General features: G+C 36.0%; 1 protein-coding gene across 1 annotated transcript in view; it reads right to left on the bottom strand.

Moving 5' to 3' along the window:
* GABRG2 (gamma-aminobutyric acid (GABA) A receptor, gamma 2) overlaps positions 1–24,159 on the bottom strand; it is a 72,438-nt gene that overhangs the window by 5,681 nt on the left and 42,598 nt on the right. Inside the window, exon 7 of the mRNA XM_010579122.1 lies at positions 1,355–1,507. Coding sequence (XP_010577424.1) covers positions 1,355–1,507 — 153 coding nt within the window. The remainder of the gene's footprint in view (positions 1–1,354; positions 1,508–24,159) is intronic.

The raw sequence follows: 24,159 nt of genomic DNA, 5'->3' as shown, positions 1-24,159 counted from the left end.
ATTATCCGCTGCTTGTTATTTAAGTGATTTCTTGCATATAAAGCTGGAAGGGAATGTCTGTCAGGGCTCCTTGTAATTGTAACTCTGTGAAGTCAGATTTCTCTCTGTTCCAGAGCAGTATCTCTTCTGGCCTTCATAAGTGACTGTAGTCTATAACTGAGAAGAACTGTGACATGCCTCACGGTCCCTTCTCCTTTCAGAACATTATCGCCTCTACTATGATGTGAAGAACATTAAAAATGCATCAGAACAGTTAAAATCCATCACATTTTATATGGCAAATTTCATACCACTGATTTTACCTCCTCAGTGGTACAAATAGACTAATTCTCAACAGAGGGACTGGTCTGTTTTGTGTATCTAAATAAAATTTAAAATAACAGCTGAATGCCTTTATTAATTTTATACTTCTTTAAAGCAGATTTTATAATCTCTTTTTAGAGAGGATGTGGAAAAGGCAATAAAATGCTTATAACTTTCTGTCATGGGAGCCACTGGTCCTCTATTCCTGTGTTTCTTTCAAGGGAGTTCTGGAATGAAAATGCTGTCCCTCATTTTGCATTCCAGTGCTCTGTGCTGTAGTTCTGTAAAGAAATGAAAATGCAGAAGGAAAAACTAAAATCATTGTCACTTGTGTGAATTTAATGCAGAAATAGAAAATGTGTTTAACCTTCTCTAGTTGAATGCTTCTACTTTGCTAATTCTTACAGCTACAGCTCTTTTGCACAAGCAAGGTTGATTTGGTCTCTCTTTTGGTTTATTTGTGGAACAGTTGCTAAATGTGTAGAAATTGCTAATTCCTATTAATTGTGTGTCACATTTTCACGTATAGGATTTTAGATCCCACGAAATTCAGTTGATTTTGTGGCCTGAAGGCTACATTTGATTGTTGGTCCCTAAAGTAGAAGTCAGGGTGCTACATTCTCCCCTTTTTACCGCTATGGCACACAGGCAGCCAGAAAGATTGATTTACTCTTGGTAGTTATTTCATTTGTATTGCTAGTCACTGTGATATGGAAGTAAAGCAAATAAAACTAGTGCATTCCTGCCTCTAATCCAGCAATGTTCCCCATTCTTGATGTTTATAAAAAAATACTGCTGTCACCAGAAAAGATGCAAAATTTTTATTGTAGGCAATCTACAATACTCAGAGTTAAGTTCTGACACAGTGAAAAGGAAGAGATGCTAAGATGGTTTAGGCTGTGTTATCCCTTGGAAATTACTACAGCCCTTTAAACTAGGAGAGCTCATGTGAAATTTTCTCTCCTCTTACATTTACAAACTGGTGATCCACAGAGGTGTCAAATAAACATCATAACACTTGAATAAAAGCAGGAAGAAAAAAACAACTCACCCAGTGATGTTCTGGCTGGAACTGCATCCTTATTAATCCAGAAAGAGACCCAGGACAACACAACAATAAGTGTGCAGGGAATGTAGGTCTGAATAGTGAAATAACCCATTCTCCTGCTCAGGTTAAAGTAAACAGACATGACTACGTAGTCTCCTGTAAAATAAAAGCATACTGAGATGGAATAATATGTTAAAACCCCAACATAAAATTTCTATATAATAGCTAAGGTTTTCCTATTTATGTCTGGGTTATATATATTAAACTGATTCACCAGATATACTGATGGCAAATATATGCATACCTCTTCTTCAACGCTGGTATAGCTCAAGAAGCAGTGGATTTTCCACACTATGAAAGTAAACGGTCTTGCAGGTTCACTTAGGTAACTTGTACTTTAAGATTTCAAGGGTAAACTCCCTTGCATAGCACAGCCGGCTTATTTCTACCCGTCATTGCTCATAACTTGCAAATGCCTGGTATAGTCCTCTTACAGCAACTGAGCGAGTGGTGGTGGTCCAGTGAATCTCCAGTCACCAGGCTGTCCCTCTTAGAATGCTCTCAGCTCTGCTCTCAAATAATGCATGCTTTCAGATGTACTCTCTAAATTATTTATGTTCTTAACTATTCTTCAGGGCTAGGCTGTGTCAATAATTAATTTTTTATTTGCCTGCAGATCTTCTGTTGCATTATCTTCTCTAAAAGGACTTGAACCCACATCTAAGTGCCCCCCAAAGCCAGGCTATATGTTATTCTGGTGTGCATAACACATTGTTCCCATTCAATAGTTTTCTGATTCTTTTTCCAGGTTTTCTTCCCCTCTCAAACTATTAAGTAAATTCCATCTGGATTCAGGAATACAGCAAGGCTACAGTTTTTGATGTATTTTTTTCTAAACTAAAAAAAACCTAGTTCTCATCTTTACTTCAGATTACAGCACTCCTGGGAAATCTTGATTGCAGAAGAACTACAGAACCCCAGGCTACAAAAAACTTCATTGCAATTCAGTGAAATGCAGTCCAGAGAAGTCTCAAACTGAAACAGAATACGATTTGCAAATTTAGAGTGAGATAGTTTTCCAGTGTTATCAAAGAGACTCTGTGGCTAGTATGTAATAAGCTTAGATTGGTACCTTTAGTTAACATTGAGTTCTCTGTTTTCAGGCATAATTAAAATTTTAATTTCACCCCAAATAATCCCTTTGAGCCTGGTCACAGAAGAAACTTCAGAGATCATTTTTCAGGTGGTGCTTCTTTGTTATGTTATTTTCTTCAATGTGAATGCCCATATCCCAGGGATTAACTGGTTTTAATTTAATTATATTATGTTATAATTAAACTAAAAACTTAAAAACCAAATTATATGTGTGGTTTACAAGGAGATATAGCTGAATATAAGCAATCAATTTTAAAAACTACAGTCTGATTATCCCCTTAATTCATAGAGAAGTTTGCATTATATGTGTATGTCCTTCATGTGCCAAAACAAACCCAAAACCAAAAAAGTTGCCACTGTTCAGGAACACTGTAAAACTGAAGCCATAAAATTACAGTATGACTCATTCTTCATCTCTCTGGATCATGTATTAACTTCCTGAGAAGTGATTATTTTGTCAATTTTGGGAATTAACTTTTTCATTCATTTACCTTCATATATGCTATTAATAGCATTGGTATTTCAAAATTGGGCTTTTTTTTCCAGCCATACTATGATAGAGATTACTTTAAGCAGTAGCTGTATTACTTCCATGCAAACAGTTTTAAGGAGAAGGCTGTTTTCATGCTCAGTGTTATTATTTTACTTTAATGAGACAAAAATTTACCAGACGAAAGAGGTGAAATATAAAGCCGAACATAAATGAAAACACAAAAAGGTAAAAAAGACTAGCTCAGAATTGAAATTAAAAAATCAGATGTTTTCCTTCTGTTATTGCTGCTTTTTCTGAAGCTGCAACTGCTATAGACTCCTTTGGAGTAGCTGAACAGATATATCAGATCCTAGTAACTACTTTCTCCCTGGTTTTTGTCCTGTACTTGGACAGGTCTTTTTGCCCAACTGTTTTGGTAGTTCTAGCACTCTTGCCTTGTAGGTTTTTTTTATTCAAAGAACCAAAAATATCAAAATCTAGTACACAAGCCAGCATTTTCTTACAGGTATTAGAGTCAAATCCAAACCTCAGCACCTGTGCTGAGAAAACAAACAGATAAATCCAGGTGACCTAGACCAAGGTGTACTGCAAAGACTTCATGCATTGTCCTTGTTCAATAACAGTGTATGCGAACCAAACTGAAAGGTGGTGTGGATAACATATGAATATACATATATGTGTATATAGAGATAGTAGCCTCAGTCCTTCCATTTTATAGACCTTTTCCACATACATTATTTTAGCGTGTTTTTTCTAGAAAGCTTGGTGGTGAAAGTCTGGGGTCTTCATGTAGACTTGTTTGGATTTTTCCTTTAAAACAAGGAGTGGTTTTTACATAGTAAGTTATTACAATAATATTTTTACATTATTATATGCATTATGTTAAAATAAAAATATTTTTTGTTTAAAATGTAATGCATAAGAGCTTTTAAAATATTAACTAACTTGTAAAGGTCTTAGTCCATTCAACAGCAATGAAACATTACTTTGAATTCTCTGTCATCTGAAAGATGCACTTCAGAGGACAATTCATTTCCATAGAGCAACAGCAGTGTCCTGTCACGGAGCATTTGCTACACAAACTGGATACAGTCCACAGGGAAGTGTTTTATATCTAATTGAACACAATTCCCTCTGTTGTTTTTTGTGGTTTTTTTTTTTAAATACTGGACTTCTTAACCAATTATGTTCAGAAATAGCAAGTCTCTGCTAAGGTGTTCCAAAAAGTTAAAAAGTGATGTAATTGTTGCAGATTTTACTGAACCCTCACAAATGTTATTGCACTTTCCTTTATGCAAAGACTTTCTTTCCTAATGGATTTATGTGTAAAAAAACCCAAACCACTCCAGAATGATATCCATAGGGAACATTGTATCAGCTCCTGATATTTATAGACAAAGTCCACAGAATTATCCTGGCAGATCTTATTTCTCATGCCTTTTAGAATTGGAAACATTTTACTGAAAGCTCAGGGAAATAAGAAACCATATATACTTTATATGGGCTTTAAGGTTTCTACTAATGGAGAAGTTAAATCAGAGGAAGTAAAAACTTCGGTGTCAACCATAACTTGGCAGGCAGTGTGCAGTTGACCAGTCTGAAGAATCGCTCAAGGATGCATGAATTCTTTTGTATTACTTGTTGCTTTCTAATCTGAAAGCCTGCTGGTGCAGGCACTGTTGCGTTATAGAGTAAATTCTACTATTTCAGAGAATCTTACTAAAGAAAGGAACAATGTTAATACCACGGAGAGGTGTTTTGTTTATTTTTTACCTTGCTTGGTTGTGATTTTGGGAAGTGGGATGTACTGATGATTTTTTTTCAAGGCAAGAGTGAGAATAACAAATGTAAATTAGGAAATGCCAAGACAGGGCAAGCCAAAAATTCTGTAATGTATTGAATATCTCTTCTAGCCTTGAAGTAATATGAACAATTGTAAATGAAGTATTAAGGAAAACAGGACTAAGTAGTGGGGTGCTCCAGAGGAGCATCTTGCTGTTATTGCCTAGTTTACGTATGTGTCGTTGGAATAATATAACAGCAGGCCTTCTGAGATTTTGATTAAGTACTCTGAGAATACAAATTAATGCAAGACCAAAGATGTGCAATTTAGGACCTAGTATCAGTTGTCATAACATGTACATCCAAAATGTAAAATGCATTAAGTCCTCTGTGGAACGTGGACTTGACAATACTTTGCTTTAGTCACACCCTTCATGATGGAATCTTGCCCCAGCCCTGTTTTTCTCCACATTTGTTTTTTCTGACTCTATTCATGGACTTCCCTGCTCTTCAGCTGGGACCAGCTTAAATACTCTCTCTTATTTTTAGATTATCTCTGTGCCCAAAGTGATTTTTCACTCCTGGTGTGATGCTGGCATGAAGCTGTCAAACTAAGACATTATTTTAGTAAAAATGGCCAGACTTGATCCTTAGCACAGTGTCATTCATTAGCCCTCACTTGGCAAATTGATAATCTTTTCATTATTACTTCATCATCTTTCCCTGAGCTCTGGCTCTTGTTTATCCAGTATTGTCTACTGCGCAAGAAAGCTTCTCAGACTGCCAGATTGCTGTTTGGAGGGCTAAAATACTTTTGGATTTTTCTAGAAATGAATGATAATGCAACCTGGCAGTATCTTTGTAAGAAAACATACTTAAGTACTTAACATTTGGCACCCTAATTAGAAGATTTTGGATTACTTAGCCTTTTACCAGCGACCTTATGGGCCTGCCGCCCATTCTAAGATATATATAACTATTACATATGTCTAGAAAATAATACCTAGATAATTTTCAATTTTTAAAGAAATACAAAATTTCCCTGGAAAAAATAATCTTATTATGTTGAAGAGCATAATAAGTCATCCTTAATGTATTTAGACCTCATCTCTCTCTCTCTGTATGAATATATGTATTTCTCCTATTCCCCTGTATTCATCTACATTTGTATATATAGATAGACATAGTTTTCTTCATCTGAAGATATGATAACCAGTTAATTAGTTTCTTCAGTGACATATATTTAAACCAGAATGCAGTCCCTTGGGAAAATGCTATCCAGGTCATGTTTATCCTCACATATAAATACTCATATCATGTTTTCTACTAAATGCATATTCCTGCCAATTATGTTGGGAAGATCATGAGAATCAAGGCAGGCTTCTGACTTGAGCCACATCGTCTTCATACTGCTGCTCTGGATTGGAAGCTGGCAATAATCCCTGCTGCACAAAGAGAAAGTGCATGGGCCTTAAGTCACTTCTAGAGTACGAGGTATTTTGAAAAGGAGATGCATACCATCAGTATCCAGTGACCATGTCCTTAGTAAACCCTTACAAAAGGTTTTATTTCTAACAGTCCTGTGCCATCCTAATTTACACAGACTCAAAGCAGTCTATGTGAACTTTGGGAATTGGGAAGCTCCTCCTACCATACACTTGTGTGATATAGTAATTTGAATACCAGGATTCAGGCTCTGTTAGATGGTAGGGGAAGTGACTTCCTGATTTGAGGAACCATCTGTGCATAGTCCTGGCCTAAGTCCCAAAGGTTCAATAGAAGGAATTAGCGGTGCCAGGAAGCATAGCCAGGGGGAATGTACACTGTACTTAACTGATTTAATCAGCACAGTGGGTGTGATCCTTCATTGCTTCCCAGTTGTGGAATCATTTATACCTGTGCGAAGTGAATGGGAAATTATACCCATTAGTACTCTCTTTATGCATGTTTAAGTGACTGTGCAAAGTTTAAGGGGGGGGGGGGGGAGGGGGGAAAAAACCCCCTAATTTGTACTCAGAAGTGATTTGGAAGCTAGTACAAATGCTAGAGAAAACAACAGCTTTCTAACATCACAGGAAATTGGTGTCTTAATTATAGTTTAGGTAGCAATACTTATAGCAGAGATTGTCTCACACTTAACTATTATAAGATTCTGTTTTCTGTTGTTTAAAAGGCTGCTGGATTTAAATTATTAAAAGAACTGCAGAAGAGCTTCAAAAATTATATGTTGGCCATCTGGTCAAGTTATTTGTATGTGTCATTTCAGTTCATTCTCATAGATGGTTTTGGAGTGGAGAAAATTCAGTGTTTCATTTCTGTTAAATATATGGAGTTTTGAACAGGGAATTTGATTGGGTGAAGGGCTGGCCTTTTTATATGTTGGCATTTCTGTGAAAATCTTTCATGGCTAAGTTAAAAGTTTTGGGAAACAACCAATGTGTGCATAGGCATGTGTCCATAGACATAAGAAGTTTTCTGAGAGTTTTTAAGAAGACTATTCTGACTAGCCCCATGCTATCTCTGTTTCTTACAAAGCTACACACCACTGAAGGGCACAGCAAAACCAGGTGGATGGTAGAGGTGGCTCTGTTCTTCTCAAACTTTATTTGTTCCATTATACAGTCCACTACCTAAAATCTCCAGAATTTCTCTGTGTGCTGAAAGTATACAGCACATGAGCTCCTCACCTCATGCTGAGTCCATGGTGTCAGGGAGCTTCATTGTGGAGCTCTTCTCCCCCAGGAACTGGAGGTGTTCTATCTCAGGGTCTGAACAGGATTTTCCTTGAGTGTTTGGTTACCTCAAATATTTTTGCCAGTGTTTAGTAGTATGAAAATCAATGTGTATTTTATTAATTTGGATAACGTTTATAATTTAGTGCTTTTTATGCCTAAAATGTAAAAATCCATGGAGAAAATAAATTATATAGGAGAATATTGATGATGAATCAATAACTGGCAGAAAAACGCTACCAAGTATGGTTATTATATCTTTTTAAAACTTGACGTTTTCTTCTACTAGATGGATTTGTGAAACTGCTGAGAAAAAAAAAGACAAGACAGGAGAATAGTAATGCATGAGCCAAACTCTCCCAAAATTTCAGGCCGTCATTTGTTCTTTAAGGAGTGATCAAATGACTAGCAACTAGGATTAATGTAGGTCACTGTTTATATGGTAAATAATAGGCACAGTTTTGTTAGCTCAGCCAATAGCTGCCACATGGTTCATACAGACCCAGACATGCACCAGCTGTCCAGATTTCCAGTGGGTTTTTCTCTCCTAATTTTACACAGAAACCAAACAGAAAAGAGCAAGAACTTTTAAAAGATTTTTTTTAGAGAATCATATGAAAATATAGATAGAAATGGAACCTTTTCTCAAAATTAACTCATATAAACAAGTACATAAGTAAATAACTTGTGTAGATACGGGAAACCCTATCCAGTCATCTTTCTGGATGAAGTATACACAGGAAAAAAGCAAATGAAAAACAATCGTGCCACAGGAGGGCACTGTCCCCTCAGAATAGAAAGGAGAAATGATTGCAAGTCTGCCAGTGGAAAACCGATTCTTAACAATTTCTAATTTTTCTCCTCATTGAGTGTTTGTACAAACACTCAAATGGCATAACTGACTTCTATGGCTCTGTTAATAGAGGAGCACTTGTAAGAACTAAACCAAATCTTGTATGATAGAAATATTACTAAAGTAACATCACCTTTGTGCTACAAGTAATGAGTACTAACTGCATAAATTGTTAATGAAGAACAACTGTGGCAGCAGAATTTATCTTCATTTCCTCATAAATAACTAATAGATACATCCTTGTTCGCTCTCTCTTTTACTGTTAACATGGCCAAGAGTCTCTTTTCTGTTAGGCAGAGATCATAGCTAGCACTGATGTTTGGTTTTTTTAAAAGAATGAACAGGTAAATCGTAGTTTAATGGAAAAGATGTGTTTTCTTGGTTCTAGTCGTGGTACATGGAAATACCATTAAAATAGTAACATATGATTTCTATAAATAACTCCTTTAAGGTATGAGCTTTGTTGTAAGTTCATTGTTGTCAGTACTTTAAGTAAAGTCTCACTCTGAATGAGTTGTATTTCAAAAAAATAAAATGCTCATGATGAATTTGAAAACAAAAGGTTTTAAAAATGTCTCAAATACTGAAAGGCTTTAATCATTGACCGGTTTGTTTCATGATGTACCCACACTTAAAACAAGATGATCCCAGACCCAAAGGGTTTATTGTCTAAGTTTGCAATATTCAGATTTCCAGAACATGTGAAAAACATCTGTTATTTTTCTAGAGCTGGCATTATTGCATCTTGCTGTGTATTATTTCAGTGCCTTACATTTCTGGGCTGGAGCTACGTACCCAAATCCTACCAAATCCATATGAGCTTCTAATTCTTTCTAGCTCTTAAAATGCCAACCTACTGGACCAGTACTGACTATAAAAATAATAGCAAATGGGACCAAAAGGATTCTAAATGCATCCTTCTTTAAAAAAGAGTCAGGCTTGGTGCCATTTTTATACAGATATTCAGTAATAGTAAATAATAACTGGTTGGTAAGCTTGTGGGGCGTTGCCTGTAAAACAACCCATTTCCTTCATATTGTGCACCCTTCTTCTACTTCTGACAAACTGGAGAGCAGCAGGGTTACCCAAAAACTGCTCTCAGTGGAGAAATAAAATAAAAAAAAAAAAAAAAAAAAAAAAAAGGTAAAATATGGACAAAGGCTTTTCTCTTTCATGTCAAAACAGGTGATGGTACCAGAGCTCTGGTGTATGCTCTGCTCAGCAGTGGCTGAATGCAGATCACTGCCCCCAGGGAAGGCAGGAAAAGGGGAGAATGGGACACTGGAGTCAGACCTCTGTCTCTCAAATCAGGCCAGTGTCAGACTGTGGACTACATTGTACACTGCAGCTCTAATCTAGGATGAAAAATCATGCAAATAGTTTAAGATTGGTGTATTTGTCCTGATGCATCTTCATTTGGATTTTGTCCCCATCTCTTTTCTTGCCTTGACAGGGCCTATATTTGGAATTCTGCTGGCATTTACTGTCTTGGTGAGGGTAGTGAGTCAGCCAGAAAATGCGGTTCAGTTAGATGTCTTGCACAGTTATGGTGGTATGAGGAAAACATAATATTTTTTCTAAACACACAATTTTCTATGAGGATTCAGATTTAACCCATTTAAATGATTCTCTTGTATAAAACTTAAAATGACCTATTTTTGATGGGTTTTTTTCTTCTTCCAACAGATCAGAAAGTTCTTAAGACTGTCTGGTTCAGTACTAATAAAACCGTACTTCTAAAATTGGTAATTTGTCACATGAAGAGATGATATTAGGTCCTCCAGTGCAATATGTTTTTACATATATCACAGGAAAATAATTTTGGCTGAAGTATTTGATCACTGGGCACATGAGTGAATTTTCATAAAGATAGGACAGAAATTTGATCACAGTGCTGATCATAAGCTGATATTTATGAGATTTATTGGTGTCCACAGCCAGAAATGAAAAGTCTGGGGAAAAGGCAAAATCAGAAGGAACACTGTCCCCAGATATCTGACCATGAGACCTTCTCATTATCTTATCCTTTGCCAAATGCCCTTTTCATTGTTTCTGTCCTTCACCATTTTTTTGTTCTTTCATTGACTCATTTTTAGACTGCATAAGGGCCAGACAGTTTCAAGAAATAATTAAGTCTCTTCCTTTTCAAAAGTGCTCGACAGTCTCTTTCCCTCTGAGGTTTAGCAGCAAAATACCACTATTGTGTCATAGGGAAGTCATGACGTGAAATAAAATACAGTGAATGTTTACCCTTTAGGGCAAAGAAGGAAAGAAAATCTGCCATGACATTGTAGATATTTGCTTGCAACAAACTTCAAGCACTTGGAAGCGGTGCCGTTCTCTACCTGACTGTTGGCACTTGCTCTGTCTGGGCATTATATAAAGAATGGGGTGATTCACGGTCATTGCTGATACAGCACAGCAACTGTACTAGGTGATTTCACCCCAATTTTAAATATCCATTTCTAAGCCGTGATTATAGCTTGATTATGTAATGAGGTAAAACAATATTAAGACTTTGACAAAGCTTGCACTATAGTCCATTTATATAAGATTATCTCTGGGATTCAGATAGCTGCAAGCCTGGTTTTCAATTTACATTCCAAAGGATGAATCCTAACTACATTGCACAGCAGGGAGGAGGGTGGGGGATGGGAGAAGATGTCTCTTTTTTTTCTGTCTTTAAAGAGTAACGTGGATGTCTGTGTGCGAATGTGCCTGACATCAAACACCTTGATTTCCTTCGGGAGCAGGGAGAAGAGAACTGGAGTTAGTTTATGTTTGTGTGACATGACAAGCCCAGCTGATGAAACTCCTGCAAAATGAGATGAATCATTACAGCCATCCAAGCAAATGAAATTTCTTTATGTATGACATGACTTTCTGCCCGACAGGTCTGGATTTTGTTTGGTCCTTGGCCACTCATTCCACTTGAAGTGCTGTTTTCTCAGTTCATTTGACAGAATGTGTTCCACTTCTCATTAGTTTCTAATTATAGGAGGAAAGAATGTAATGACACTAGACAGTAATTAAAATCTATTACTGTTGTTCCCACCTTCCCTTTGAATTCACAGAGACAAGATTCACCCTAAGAATTTTTTGTTGCTGAAAAATGTCAGTATGTGGAAATGTATTGAGGGATTGAAGGTGAACTTAGGTGTGTTTGTTTCTAAGGTTCCATCTGTGAATACTAGAAGTTGGAAGGGAAAATGAATGTTATTGGCCCTATATATTTACATACGATTTTTTTTTTCCTAGTTTGGGACATAATTACAAACAACTGATCTTTTTTATTTGTTTTTGAAGGCAGCTAAGCTACTACACTGGCATTAGCAAATACAGGAGGATTTTTAGTGTGCAAGATTAGTGTTCAGATGTGGCAGCAGCATGATGTAATAGGTTGCAACTGCTGTGAGTGAACCATTATGCTCCAGTGTGTAAATAATCTGCAAATTATAGAACCTTCTGCTCCCTTTCCCACTCCCCTCCTGCCTAGGAAGCATCAGCCCTGGATGAAAGCTCAGTGTCTCATCTCTGAATGGTTAGGAGTGGTTAGGTTTCTGAATAACCTGTTCGACTTACTGTGATAGAAAATTGGAACAGAGATAAAAAATGTGAAATCTCAAGTAACGTGAGAAAGTAGTCACAATTTCCAGGCAACACAACCAGTTGGGGTGCTGTTCTGTTAGAAATCTTGCTGTGCCTGACACATTCAGGCATCCTGTGTCCTTGGCTCTTTTGGATGTCTGGTTGTTTTCTGAATACCTAAGGAAAAGCTGTCTGCTTCAAAAAAATTATGCACGTATACCTAAGGGCTCTGTGCATGTTTAAAGCAATGACTTGATTAATTTTGAATATTTGATTTATTATCATTGTAATAATAAAGGTTTGGAGATACAGTGAAATCACCAACATAAATAGGAAATATTTTTTATTATATTTCATTAATTTTAAGGTATCCAGATGGTATACCCACTTCCTGGCAACATCCAACCCTGCCTGCTCTTACATACAGGGAGAACTGGAAATAACTGGTTTGTTTCCATACTTCAAAGCATGAAGCACGCCACATCCCTGGTACTTTAGATCAAACACACTATCAGGATTATGAAATGGCATGAAATAAGAATTGTCAAAGCTATGTAAATTTTATCCTATTGAAATTTTCAGCAGTTTGCATCAAGGAAAAAAAGCACAAAATGGTAGCTGTTTTTGTTTTACAGGGGTGGTAAAGAACAACATTTATGCTGTATCATGGGTCTACATATTTGGACTTCCTAGACAACTGTGCAAAGGATTTGTGTGAAAAGGGAGTGTGGGCAACTCCAGGGGTAATAAGATAAATGTAAGATGTAAAAATGGGAATGAAGTTAAAGGTGGTGCTTTGAGGCCTAAGTTAAAAACTGCTAACATTAAGTACCTGAAATAACAAAGTTAAAAGCAAATGGTCAATCAAAAGGAATAGACAACTCCCAAAGGGAGTCAGATCTTAGGTGGACCAATTCCTTTCATGGTGTCATCTCAGCTAATCTGATATGAGACATTAGGGCTCTGTTTGTGGTCAATGGATGAGTCTGTGGACAGAATTGCTCCCATACTGGCTTAACAAGAGACCCACATGCCATCTATGTACTCTACTGTAGGCTTCCTAAAATTTCAGAAGTGGTTGAAAATTAGATACAGGCCTATTTGCTGAACACCACAATAGAAGAAAATAAAGTATTTAATATTTTTGGTCTAAATAATAACAGATTTACAGACATGTTAGAGAACTCCCTTGAAATTAGTACTGTTTAAAGAGTTTTGTGCATGTCCTCATTGCTGAAATGTCTGCACAGGACTAATGCAGTTCATAAAACACAACTTCTCAGATTTGCTTTTACATCTTTATAAATTGTCTTGCATGGCAAAGGTCATTCTGGAATTCTTCTGAAAGCCTTTCGTTCTGAGAGAAGAGGAATTTGAGGATACAGTACATTTAATCTTTGATCTTGATGTTTCCAGTTATTTTCAGAGCCAGGAGACAGTATTACATAACCTGAGGCCACAAAAAAACTTTATGTTTTCTTCTACTTCCTCTCCAGAGGAGAGAAGCATGACTGCATGGAGGCAATGTTCTGCAGGGGAGCTACAGATTTCACAGATTCATTCTGTCTGAACCCCCCAGCAGAAGAAATATTTCTACAAGAAAGTACCACTTGAACACCAGCATCTCGCTTCCACTGAATGCACAGGGAGTTTACTGGAAAGACAGCACCATAAATAAAAAGCCCAAGTGATGCTGGGAGGAATACAACATGCTTTATTGCTCAACTTCCAGCACTGTTTATTATTATTATTATTATTATTATTTTAGGATTTCAATTCCATTTATTTTTGGCTTCCTTTAAATATTTTAGAAGATTTAATCAGCAAATATTTAGTTTTAAACCCCCAGGAAACCATCTAAGTAACCAAGAAAAGACTAAAACTCACCCAGGCATGACATCCTGGAAGGCAAAACATCAAGGAGCAAAAGTAGTACAGATCAAACCCAACTTCCTTCAGAGCTCAATGTGATCAGCTATGAAATGTCATGGCCTTCAGAGAGCTAGGGCAGCTCAGTAATGAAAGAAAATGATGTTGAGCACAAGAACCCAACAAAGATGCATAGTGAAAAGTAAATTGGCTTGTTGGAAAACAACATAGCCCAAAAATATCTCAAAGAAGCAGTGTGGATTATTGGTTAGGACACTGAAGCAGCAGGCAAGATATCTCAGGTCTAGTCCCAGCTATCTCACTGAGCAGCTGTAGAGCTGTAGGACAGCTATTTCTCTTCTCTCAACTCATCTTTCCTCCCATGGATGTTCTTTGGAACATGTGCACACTGTGTGCTTCAACAACATCTGGCAGATTCTGCTCTAAACTTACATGGAAATATTTAATGGCAGTGGTTGAAAAAGAAAAAAATAATATTTAATGTAATTATATAATATTTATGAGTTATATTTATACTTATAAGGTAATATTTTTCTTTGGCTTCTCACACAAAAGAAAACTAGAAAATGTTTTATTATTATTATTATTCTGTTTCTGGTGATACTACAAAGTACCAATGTAGACATGGTCGTACAAAGAAGCAAAATAAAATGAACTCACAAATGCTCCTATTTAAAATCAGAGCTCGTAATCAGTGCTATAAGGATTGGTCTGAAACTTTGTGCATTTTTTTCCAAAAACTTCTTTCTTAAAATACAAAGAAAAAAACAAATTTCATTCAGTTTTGTCATGTTCATGTCTTGTCTTGTTTCTGCCAGAAAAAAACAGGCTGTATGCTTTGAAAAAGTTTTTGTACACCACGGAAACAAGGTGACACCTACAGATGATAAGAAAATTCAGAAAATAGAATTTTGGAAAAGAATAAAAATCCTCATGCACTGGCACTTACAAAAAAATAACAATATTAAAGGTGATATATGCACAAGAGTTAGATTATTTTGTTGTTATTTAGGATTGGATCCCTGCACCTTCCACTGAAAAACTTGCCTATATTCAGAATCTGGCTAACCACTAAATGATATGGGTTCTTGAGTGATTATAGTAATTCTGAACTTCCTGATACTCCTGATTCTTACAGGATACCCCTAAGTAGCTGAAGGGTAACCAAATGATTCATTTACTAGTTAATTAAAAAGTAAGTGCATAGACCAGGTAGTGATTATGCCACTGAGAGAGACAGTCCACAATTTTCTGTTTCTTTTATCAATGACAGGCACAGCTGGCTGCAATACATAAGTGCATTTTAAACTTCCGTTATTTGCCTCTGTTGAATATTGACTTAAATTATGTAGCAAAAGGTAATTCCGTTGCTTAAAAATTTATGGTTTTATCATAAAGGCTTTAAGTGTTGAAAAGGTTGCAGGATTCTGCAGGGAATCCTCCCAATCAGCTTTCCAATTCTACCTATTGACATATTAAGTTCTTCAGAAACCTGTTGTTTACTCAGATACACAGGTAGGAAGAGAGGATGTTCACACACCTTGTTAAAGTGAGTTCTAACGCTAACTTCTTGTTTAAGATTTACTAGCACTCATGTAGGAATTCCAGTGCATATCTTAGTATTCATCTACCTTAGCAGATGAACATGTAAATTGGTTACATCAGGAGTTGCTATTTGAATGAGTCTTGAACATGTCTGTGTATCTTTATCATACATAAGGCGAAAGGAAGAAGGGAGCAGAATAATACATTTTTTGTGACTGTTTGTGAAGTTTTAGTATTCATCAGCCATTTTTAATTTTTATTTATTTGTTTATTAATTGTTATTATAATAGTGATTACCATGGTATCTCACTATCTGGATGTAGCAATGTGTGGTCTGTTTGTATACTAGGCAAGTGAGCCCTTTTTCTTTTTTTTTAAAAAAAAGTTTTTAAAATATCATAAATCCTACACACAAAAGCTTAGAATGATATTCATGAGAAGAATCCAGAGCTGTACGTAGGTTCACTTGTTTGAGAGTAACTTTTATTTTGTAAGCATCTAAAATTTATTAGAGCCATACTTTAAAACTGTAACATCTAGGCAAGCCATTTACCTCTAAAACCTGTATTTTCCAAAGAGAAATGTGGAAGTATTTTGGAGACATTTTGTTCCATATTCTTAAGTAAATAAATCCATTATATTGCTGTAAGAGATTGCCAAATTACCTGGAAAAGAGTGCTTCAGAGTTCACTTCTATGACTATTAAAAATAAGATATTATGAATCATACTTGTGGGGTTTTATAACTTCTTAGAACAATTTTAAATAAAAATATCACAAGCATACTTGTTTTCCAACTTGAGACGTTCCTCTAGAAAACGCTATTGTGGACTGTTTGAGAAGTAAACAGTATCCTCATTCTCCTGCTACTGGTTTGCCTGAGGACAATGCTGCTCTGTGTGCGGATTCCATATTCTTTCTGGTTTCTTAAGCATTTTGTCTTGCAGAAGCCAGGTGCAAACCTTCAGCAATGTGCAAATTAATCTTGTTCACAATCACAGCTAACATATAACAGCAGAAACATCCACTGGCAAAAGTAGGTGTTGCAAAATAGGCTACGGTGTGATGCATGAGGAAATGAAATGGAAAAAACTAGCTCTAATAGAGCAGTTATTTATATGCTAAGAAAGGAGATGGCAAATGTGTTTGGGTGTATTTTTAACCTCTTGAGCTTTCTAGGAGGATATTATTGATGTGAGGTAGAAAGTAAAATCACTGGAGGAAAGAAAAAGCAGCTGTCAAACCCAGAGTCTCTGTAGCTATTAGAAGGGGGGGAAATGATTTTTAAAATCAGAGAACAAAAAGAAATAATGGCACTGAAGCCGAAGGAACTAGGTTATGTTTAAAATAGTAAATAAATGTAGAGTTTAAAAAGTAGAAGGTGTCAGAGATAGTAAGAGAGAAAGAGAAAGAGAAACTACGAAAAATGGCAAACAATGAGATGAAGTTCTAAAATTATACTGAATACCAAGAGCAAGAGTAAGACAGGCCACAGACCTGCATGCAACAGGCCTGAAGGGAAGAACAGAGATGAAGAGGATGCTTAGTTTGAAGATCATGTCTCAGAAGAGACAGCTATGAATCATGAATAATTTATAACCAGTATTGCCATTTGAAGTCAAACAGATCAAGCCTAGGATGTAAAAAAATTCTTTAAAGACTACGGATACCATCTTGAAGTTTCAGTTACCAGCTTCACAGGAATAAAGGTAGAGTTTCTAGGTGTATGTAATCACCCTAGTCCAAATCCTACAAGGTATTTAAATGGCTTGCCCTTTTCAAGAGGACACCTTTGAAGAACTATTTATTTCTCAGATAGACGTATTCAGGATAAAGTTCACAGCTACTACAAAACAGGTTCCCCTGGGAGCCTCCATTACACGTAGCAGTGTGAATACCATCACATTGTATGTTTTCAGGCCAGGAAGTGCAACCTCTTAATCTTTCCTTAAAAGTGAGGTTATAACACTGTGAATCCCATGGGTTATGTCTTTTTAAGACTTTCCTCTTTTAGCATTTGAAAATGTTATGCCCTGGAAAGCTTTTAAAAATGAACTGGCAATTCTGGATCTGAAACATTGTGTGGCATGCAGAGAAGGATGCATTTGGAGTCCCACAGGACTGTGATAAGGGAACTGTGGATTGAGCTTTACCACGTAGGCTGGAGTGTACTTTACACATTGGTGATGTAATGTGAAGTCGCTGGAAGCTAGATCTTGGTAAGGTCTCCTATATTGTTTTTTAGAAGTTAGCTGCTGTGTTTGTAACTCCACAGAGAGATATGGCTGCAACTGGTGCTAGGCACCAGAAGAGGTTAATATGCTCAAAAGAGTCATCCGATGCTTTTTGCATTTATCTTTCTGTGGAGTTTGTTGTCATAAAAGACTTAAGGGTTGAGATGATAGGTTGGGTGCAGAAATGATGCAGTGGTCATTCATCTCTTGCAGCTGTAGCTTGTTATAGAGATTCTCTATGAGACAAAGTCAGTCATGATGTTACCTCAGATGCCATAAGAGAGAAGGATACTCAAAACCCAAGAGGCAAAGCAATGAAATTGCAAGCAGTAACTTCTTACACCCAACAAAACAATATTTGCTTTGAAGGGGCTCATGAGTTTCCTAGAAGGACTGTGGATATGGAAATGCCATCCAGTTTCCTTCAAGAAACCAACATTCCCACCAGGCAAATGCAGCACTCCTCCTCCAGGGCACTGTGCCCAGCAGCAGGCCTCCCTTCTGCTTCAGCTCTGCTGGCCCCATTCCCTAGCAAGCACTTTGCCGTTCATATGCATATACGGCAGGTGGGAGAGAAAGAGTAGCCAGAGCCAAGAGAGCATTTGAAATACTTTAGTAGAGTGAAAGAGAAGTCAGAGGTTTGGGTTTTTTTGTCATAACTTTCAGTTTTTACTGTGGAAATGACAGCAGTGTTCTCAAATTGCATCCCAATGGTTGCCAGCCAGATGAATTTTAAACATTTTATTATTTCCAGAAGTAGAATAAGTTCAAAAGAAGATGACTGATGGTAGTTTTTGAAAAATACTTGTTTTACTGGTGTAGTTTCCTCCCTGTTTCTTGATCCTAACAACTCTGTGTGAACACCTTATTCAGCAAAGTGAATGTTTGAAAATAAGAACACAGGTGTAAACAAGTTCTCCAAGCATGAAACAATTTGCTTGTTGTTTAGTTGTATTACCATGAGCTAGCAACCCTGATCTTGGATTAAAATTCCACTATCATGGAAATTATATCTAGAAGAAAAAAGAATTTGTATCCCCCAAGTTTGCATTCCCCAAGTAAGTGAATTAAAGAATTAGAACTTTGCCATATCAAAAATAATATTCCTCATTGCCCTTTTCTGAAAGGCTACTTTTTCATTTAAATTTATTTTTATATTGTATTTTAAATTCTGTGCACAGGTACTACCTGTGGCACTGCATTCAGATAGGCATATTAACAATTATCACACATTTGTCTTTGATTTTAATTAGTACAGATGAAATAAAACTCCCTCATGTAACCAACCTAGTCTGAAGTGTAGGCTCTCTATACAAAGAACTTTAGCTTGGGCTGAATTTCCTCATTTTCAGATGTGCTAGAGTGAAATATTATTCTAAGAACATTTTTATTTAAAATTTTTGCTCTCAAGTCTGCTAGAGAATCTTCATACAAAAGTTCAGTATATATTAGAAAATTACTATCTCTTTAATTCCAGACACCAAATCCAAACTGTTTATCTGAACTGTGCGTAAAATAATTGCCATTCTTCAACCTACCAATATCAGGCTGAACACTTCTCAGATTATTTCAGTTGTTTACTGATTTCAGTTTAATTCCCAATATTCGCACTAGGATATTTTGGCTCATAGAGCTTGAGTCCCATCCAGAGGTTGGAATTATAATGGCTTGTGAAGTGTAATTAAAAATTAAAAAATAATGAATAGCCCTTTTTTATAAGCCTCACAACTGGTACTGTTTAAGATTTCATTAAAACTTAGAGAATCATATTGCTTTTTATCCTCTTCCTTTAAGAGAAATCAAGGTTATATTATCTCAGGCCCTCCTCATTTATAATTCTGAAAATACTGATCAATTATAACTATTAAGACAGAAGTTGCAAAGTGTCAAAAAAGCAGGTAGAGGGATTTGAGGGACTGTCATATAATGCTACCCTACTGCTTTCTACAACATCATACACTCTTCCTCCCAAGAAAGGTTAAGGCATGAATTTGATTCTTGTTAGACTCCAGAGAAATGACTTAGAGAACACCTGTGAGGACTGCTTCAGCTGCTGAAAAAGCTTAAATTGGCATTTACATGTTCATTAGACAGCAGGGAATTCTGCCATGAGATGCAAATCTATAAGAAATCAGCCCTTCTGCTCACAGAACTATTCATTTCTCTTACTTAATTCTCCCTAGAAAAAATCTCTTATCACACCAAGAAACAAAAATCTGTTTTAAACTTTTAAGGATGTGGCACTAGGAATGAGGTGGGCCAGAGAGAAAGAGATAAGAGGTAGAGATTTTTTTCCTCCCAACTCATCAACCTCATCAGCGCATCATGTTTAGGGGGTATGGTTAATTCTAAAGCTACCTAATGAAGAAGAGGTGGGCACCAAAGCTGGCAAACAGCAGGGAAATGTCTGCTTGTGGTTGCTTTTATATTGACTTGTTTCAGAACATAACCTGAGGTAATGATTGCAAGTATAAAATGATTCATCCTCCCGCACAGAATAGGCACTACCACATCTAATGACATGCCAGCTGCATTATCCTAGATCAGCTGGCTGGTAGGAAGTTCGACATCAACAGTCCTAGTCATTACAAAGCCCTGAAATAATACTACCATGACAGACTGTACTATGTTCTAACACAAATTGCCATACCTCCTGTGGGAGTATACCATGGTACCTTTCCTGTCTGGGGCACTGGTGGGATTTGACCTTGGCACATAAAATGAACCAGTTCATGAGTTCAGAGAAATGTCATGTTTCCATATTCCAGTATTCAGAGGGTTGATCTTTTCCTCTTTTGCTTTTCTTCTCTGACTTACAGAGCCATAATGGATTTTTAATATTTGCACTATTCGCTAGTAATAAATTCTCCAGGTGAAATTCTTTGCTTTTCTTGTCAACAGAGATACAGTGTCTCTCGCAGAACTGAAAGTTATCATAGATTTTCTATACCTATACTTGAAAGTCTAATTCTTTTTTTCTGCAGTATTGCTAAATCTAGTCATACATGTTTTAACAATTATTATTTTAAAAATAATAATAATAGGAAAAAGAAAAGTAATTTCTTCATATTCAATAATATTCTTGCTTTTCCCAGGATGGCAACAAATGGTGAGAGTTATTCAAGAGCTCTTATTTCATAGCTCAGATCCTTAGCATGAGAGCAAACATAGCTGGAGTGATAGTATGCTGTTATGAATTGCCCTGGTTATTGCTTTTGCACTTGTACAACCGAAGTTAAGGTATGCAGTTCCAAGACATTGCTGTTTCACTTGATGATTTTGCAACTGGAGCAATCTAATAGCTCTGTTCCAGACCAGTAATTTGCTACAGTGATATGAAAAAGGAACTTCTGGTGAACTACAAGGGTGGTTGGAAATATTCAAACTTGTTTCATTTTGTTTTTAAATAAATGTTACTGGATAACAGCAGAAAATAATCTAAGAAATCACTACCAGTTCTTTATGACTATATGTTTTTTTTATTTTACATAACTAGAGAAGGGATGTTAAGTCAGGTCAAATAGTTATTGCTATCTGTAATTTGAATGGAATGGACAAGGTGTGAACTCACTTTAGGGTTTTTGGAGTGGGGCAAGTGAAGAGAATTACTTGGGGTTTTCTTAACCTATACGCTCACAGAACAGAAGCAACCTTGGATGACTGACAGTTACCTACACAGTACGACTCTACTTCCTCTTCAAGCTCACATTCTCAAGATTAAAAGAGAAGAAATTGAGCTACAATCAACAAAACCACATTATTTGTGATAGTCAAGGTTTTTCACAATTTTCTCAATTGTTAGAACTATATACAAGAAAGAACAAATAGTAATTTGTTGACTAGTTTCATGATCATTTCTAGTCACTAGCATTAAGACACACAAAGGGTGTTGTGGCACTTTATACATTAAATCTTGAAAAATATTTCAAGATTCTCTTATGTAGGGCATGATACAAGAAAGTATTATTACATAAATTTTATCCTGCAGCTCTTTAGCCTTAATTATGCAGTCTTCTCAAGAGTAGCAAAGAACTCACTTAATAGACTGCATCACTTTTTGAGATAAGTGGCGTATTTATAGCTTCTATAATGTATATCAAAATGAGGACAATTATGCCTGGTTAAAAAGGCGATGTTAAAACACATGCTAGTTACAATTAAGAATTTGTTTTAACAATAAAAATGAGCGAGTTAATGTTTGTGAAACATAAAATTTTAATGACAAATATTTGACCATTATTACCATGCTTAACATTATGCCACTATATTCTTCTGTGAGAATGTGTGGTCAACGTTATAGGATGGTTTTATGGAATCGTAGATAAAATATCTAAAAATGTAAGTGGAACATTTTATAATCACAAGGCACTGCAGAGAGTTTTAGAAGTTTGTACATACTGTACACATTTTCATTTAACACCGTAGTCTGTTTTCTTTTTGTTTCTCCTGTTTTATTTGATACAAAAAATTGAAAATCAAAGCTCACTGGGAAGGTCTCTTTAAACTTCATGGTGTTAAATTAGTTTAATTTGCTTTTTACATGGGATATTTGGCTGGATTTGAGTATTATTAGCTCCTACCAATGCCGCCTGACTCAGATACTCTTGTTATGCAGACTTCTATGTCTTACTTCCACTCAGTCTTTCAATTATATCTATTCAAATACAGTGACAACCTCCCCCAACAAAACAGCATCTTAGATAAGTAGGTTACTAAAAATGCTATGTAATGACATGAGATTGAGAAGCTAGAAATTGCACTTCCAAACTTAAGGGATTTAACTGTGTAAGAACAGCCTTAGAGGCATATGTTTATTATTTAGGACATATACGTGCCCCAGGCAAATTCAAACTTATTTCAAATGAACTATTCCTACACTTCATGAATGTTAAGTTGTCATCACCTTCAAACATTATTAATGAATTTGTTTTTCTCCACTGAAAGCACAGGAAGATGATGAGAAAGGTAAGACCAAGGGAAAAAAATGTGAAAGAAATTATCTTAAAATAATTGTACTGCAAACATATTTTTTGAACACAAAAAGGGTCTAGAAGTGAAACATCAGTGAAGAAGTCGACCATCAGTGCTACGCTGATCAATTTACAGTTTACAGAGATTACCTTGTGACTCTACAGGTGAAAGGCTGAAGTGCTCAGGAACCTTCCAATTTATCACAGGATTGCTTGAAGTTTAATTATTTAAACAGCACAATAAAACATTTATTTATTTAAATCAATAATTTAAACATACTTATTCACTATGAAGAAAACTCTTCTAAAAAATTGCTTAGTATTCAGAGTTATTTTAATGCTAAAATAATTGTGACTATACATTGTCCTTTAACTACTAAGCCATTGTGTCTAATCCTTTTGAACCAAAGATTTCTTACCATAATTCATTATAAGACCTAGCTCCAGTTGCAGAGTGGAATTACAGTGATTTTCTCTTGTGATATTGCAACAGTTTCTGTGAAAGTCAATCAGTGGATGGGATATGATGATTTCATTACCAAACAGGAATTAAAAAAGGGAGTCGGGATGTTAATATGCTTTGTGTTTCAAAGAGTCATCAGTACTTATGAAAATACATTCATAGGGACATTAGAGGCATCACAAAAATTTGTATGCTTAGTTAATGTAGGAAAGGTTTTAAGACATAGACTCACTTTGTTAATTTCCTGATTTTTATCATAAAATTAAAAACATTCAAAATGATGTTTTTTCTTTATTTTTAAAGAATTTCAATTTCCTAAAAGATCTAATTATTTTCTTGCTATTAAATGAACAAATATTATGTCTTAAAGCCATTGTTCTGTTATATCCACAAAATTACATTTATTACAAAACCAATCTTGCCTTTAACATCTGTGCTTTTGCAATTACCCTGCATTAGGTTCAGCGGAAATGCTTGTAAGATTCCACGTTATCCCTCATTCTGTGGTTACTTGTATATGAATCCTTTTTATCCTTACTTGACCTTTCTAAAGCTCAGTTTAAATTGTAGCAAGCCGTGCTTTCAGTTATGGCAAACCTTCAGAAAGACAAACTCGGAAAAATAAACTTGACCCTCAAGAGTCTTTGTTCAATTGGGAAGTCACACTGGGGTGGGTTGAAAGAGGTTTCAGGCCCCACAACCCTTTTCTTCAGGGACAGTCATGATTTCACTTTGCTGGGGTGACTCAGTTGACATTGAGTCTAGGAAAAACTGAGAGTACAAAAAGGCTGAATTACTGTCACTGGAATTTTAAGAAAGCCTTTAACCCTTCTCAAAGGATAAAAAATAATCATCAAAGAGCTCTTCAACTCTTTATATGATTAGTTAGAAGCAGGTGATCTTGAAGGCCTAAACCTGAAGCTATACAGATAAAACCTGAACAGAAAAGTCAGATTCTTTCAATCTGTAAGAATTTTAAACATATTCATTCCACAGGAATAGTGGGCATTTTTCCTGCCCATTAAACCACAAAGATCTAGCCCATCACTGCAAAAGAGATAGGAAAGTTAAGGAGTCTTTGTGCTCTGGATGCTTTTTTGCATT

This window comes from Haliaeetus leucocephalus, unplaced genomic scaffold, assembly GCF_000737465.1.
Source record: "Haliaeetus leucocephalus isolate CR32 unplaced genomic scaffold, Haliaeetus_leucocephalus-4.0 Scaffold656, whole genome shotgun sequence".
NCBI classification, from domain to species: domain Eukaryota; kingdom Metazoa; phylum Chordata; class Aves; order Accipitriformes; family Accipitridae; genus Haliaeetus; species Haliaeetus leucocephalus.
The sequence above is the reverse complement of the archived record's forward strand: the minus strand, read 5'-3'. Positions and strand labels throughout refer to the sequence as shown.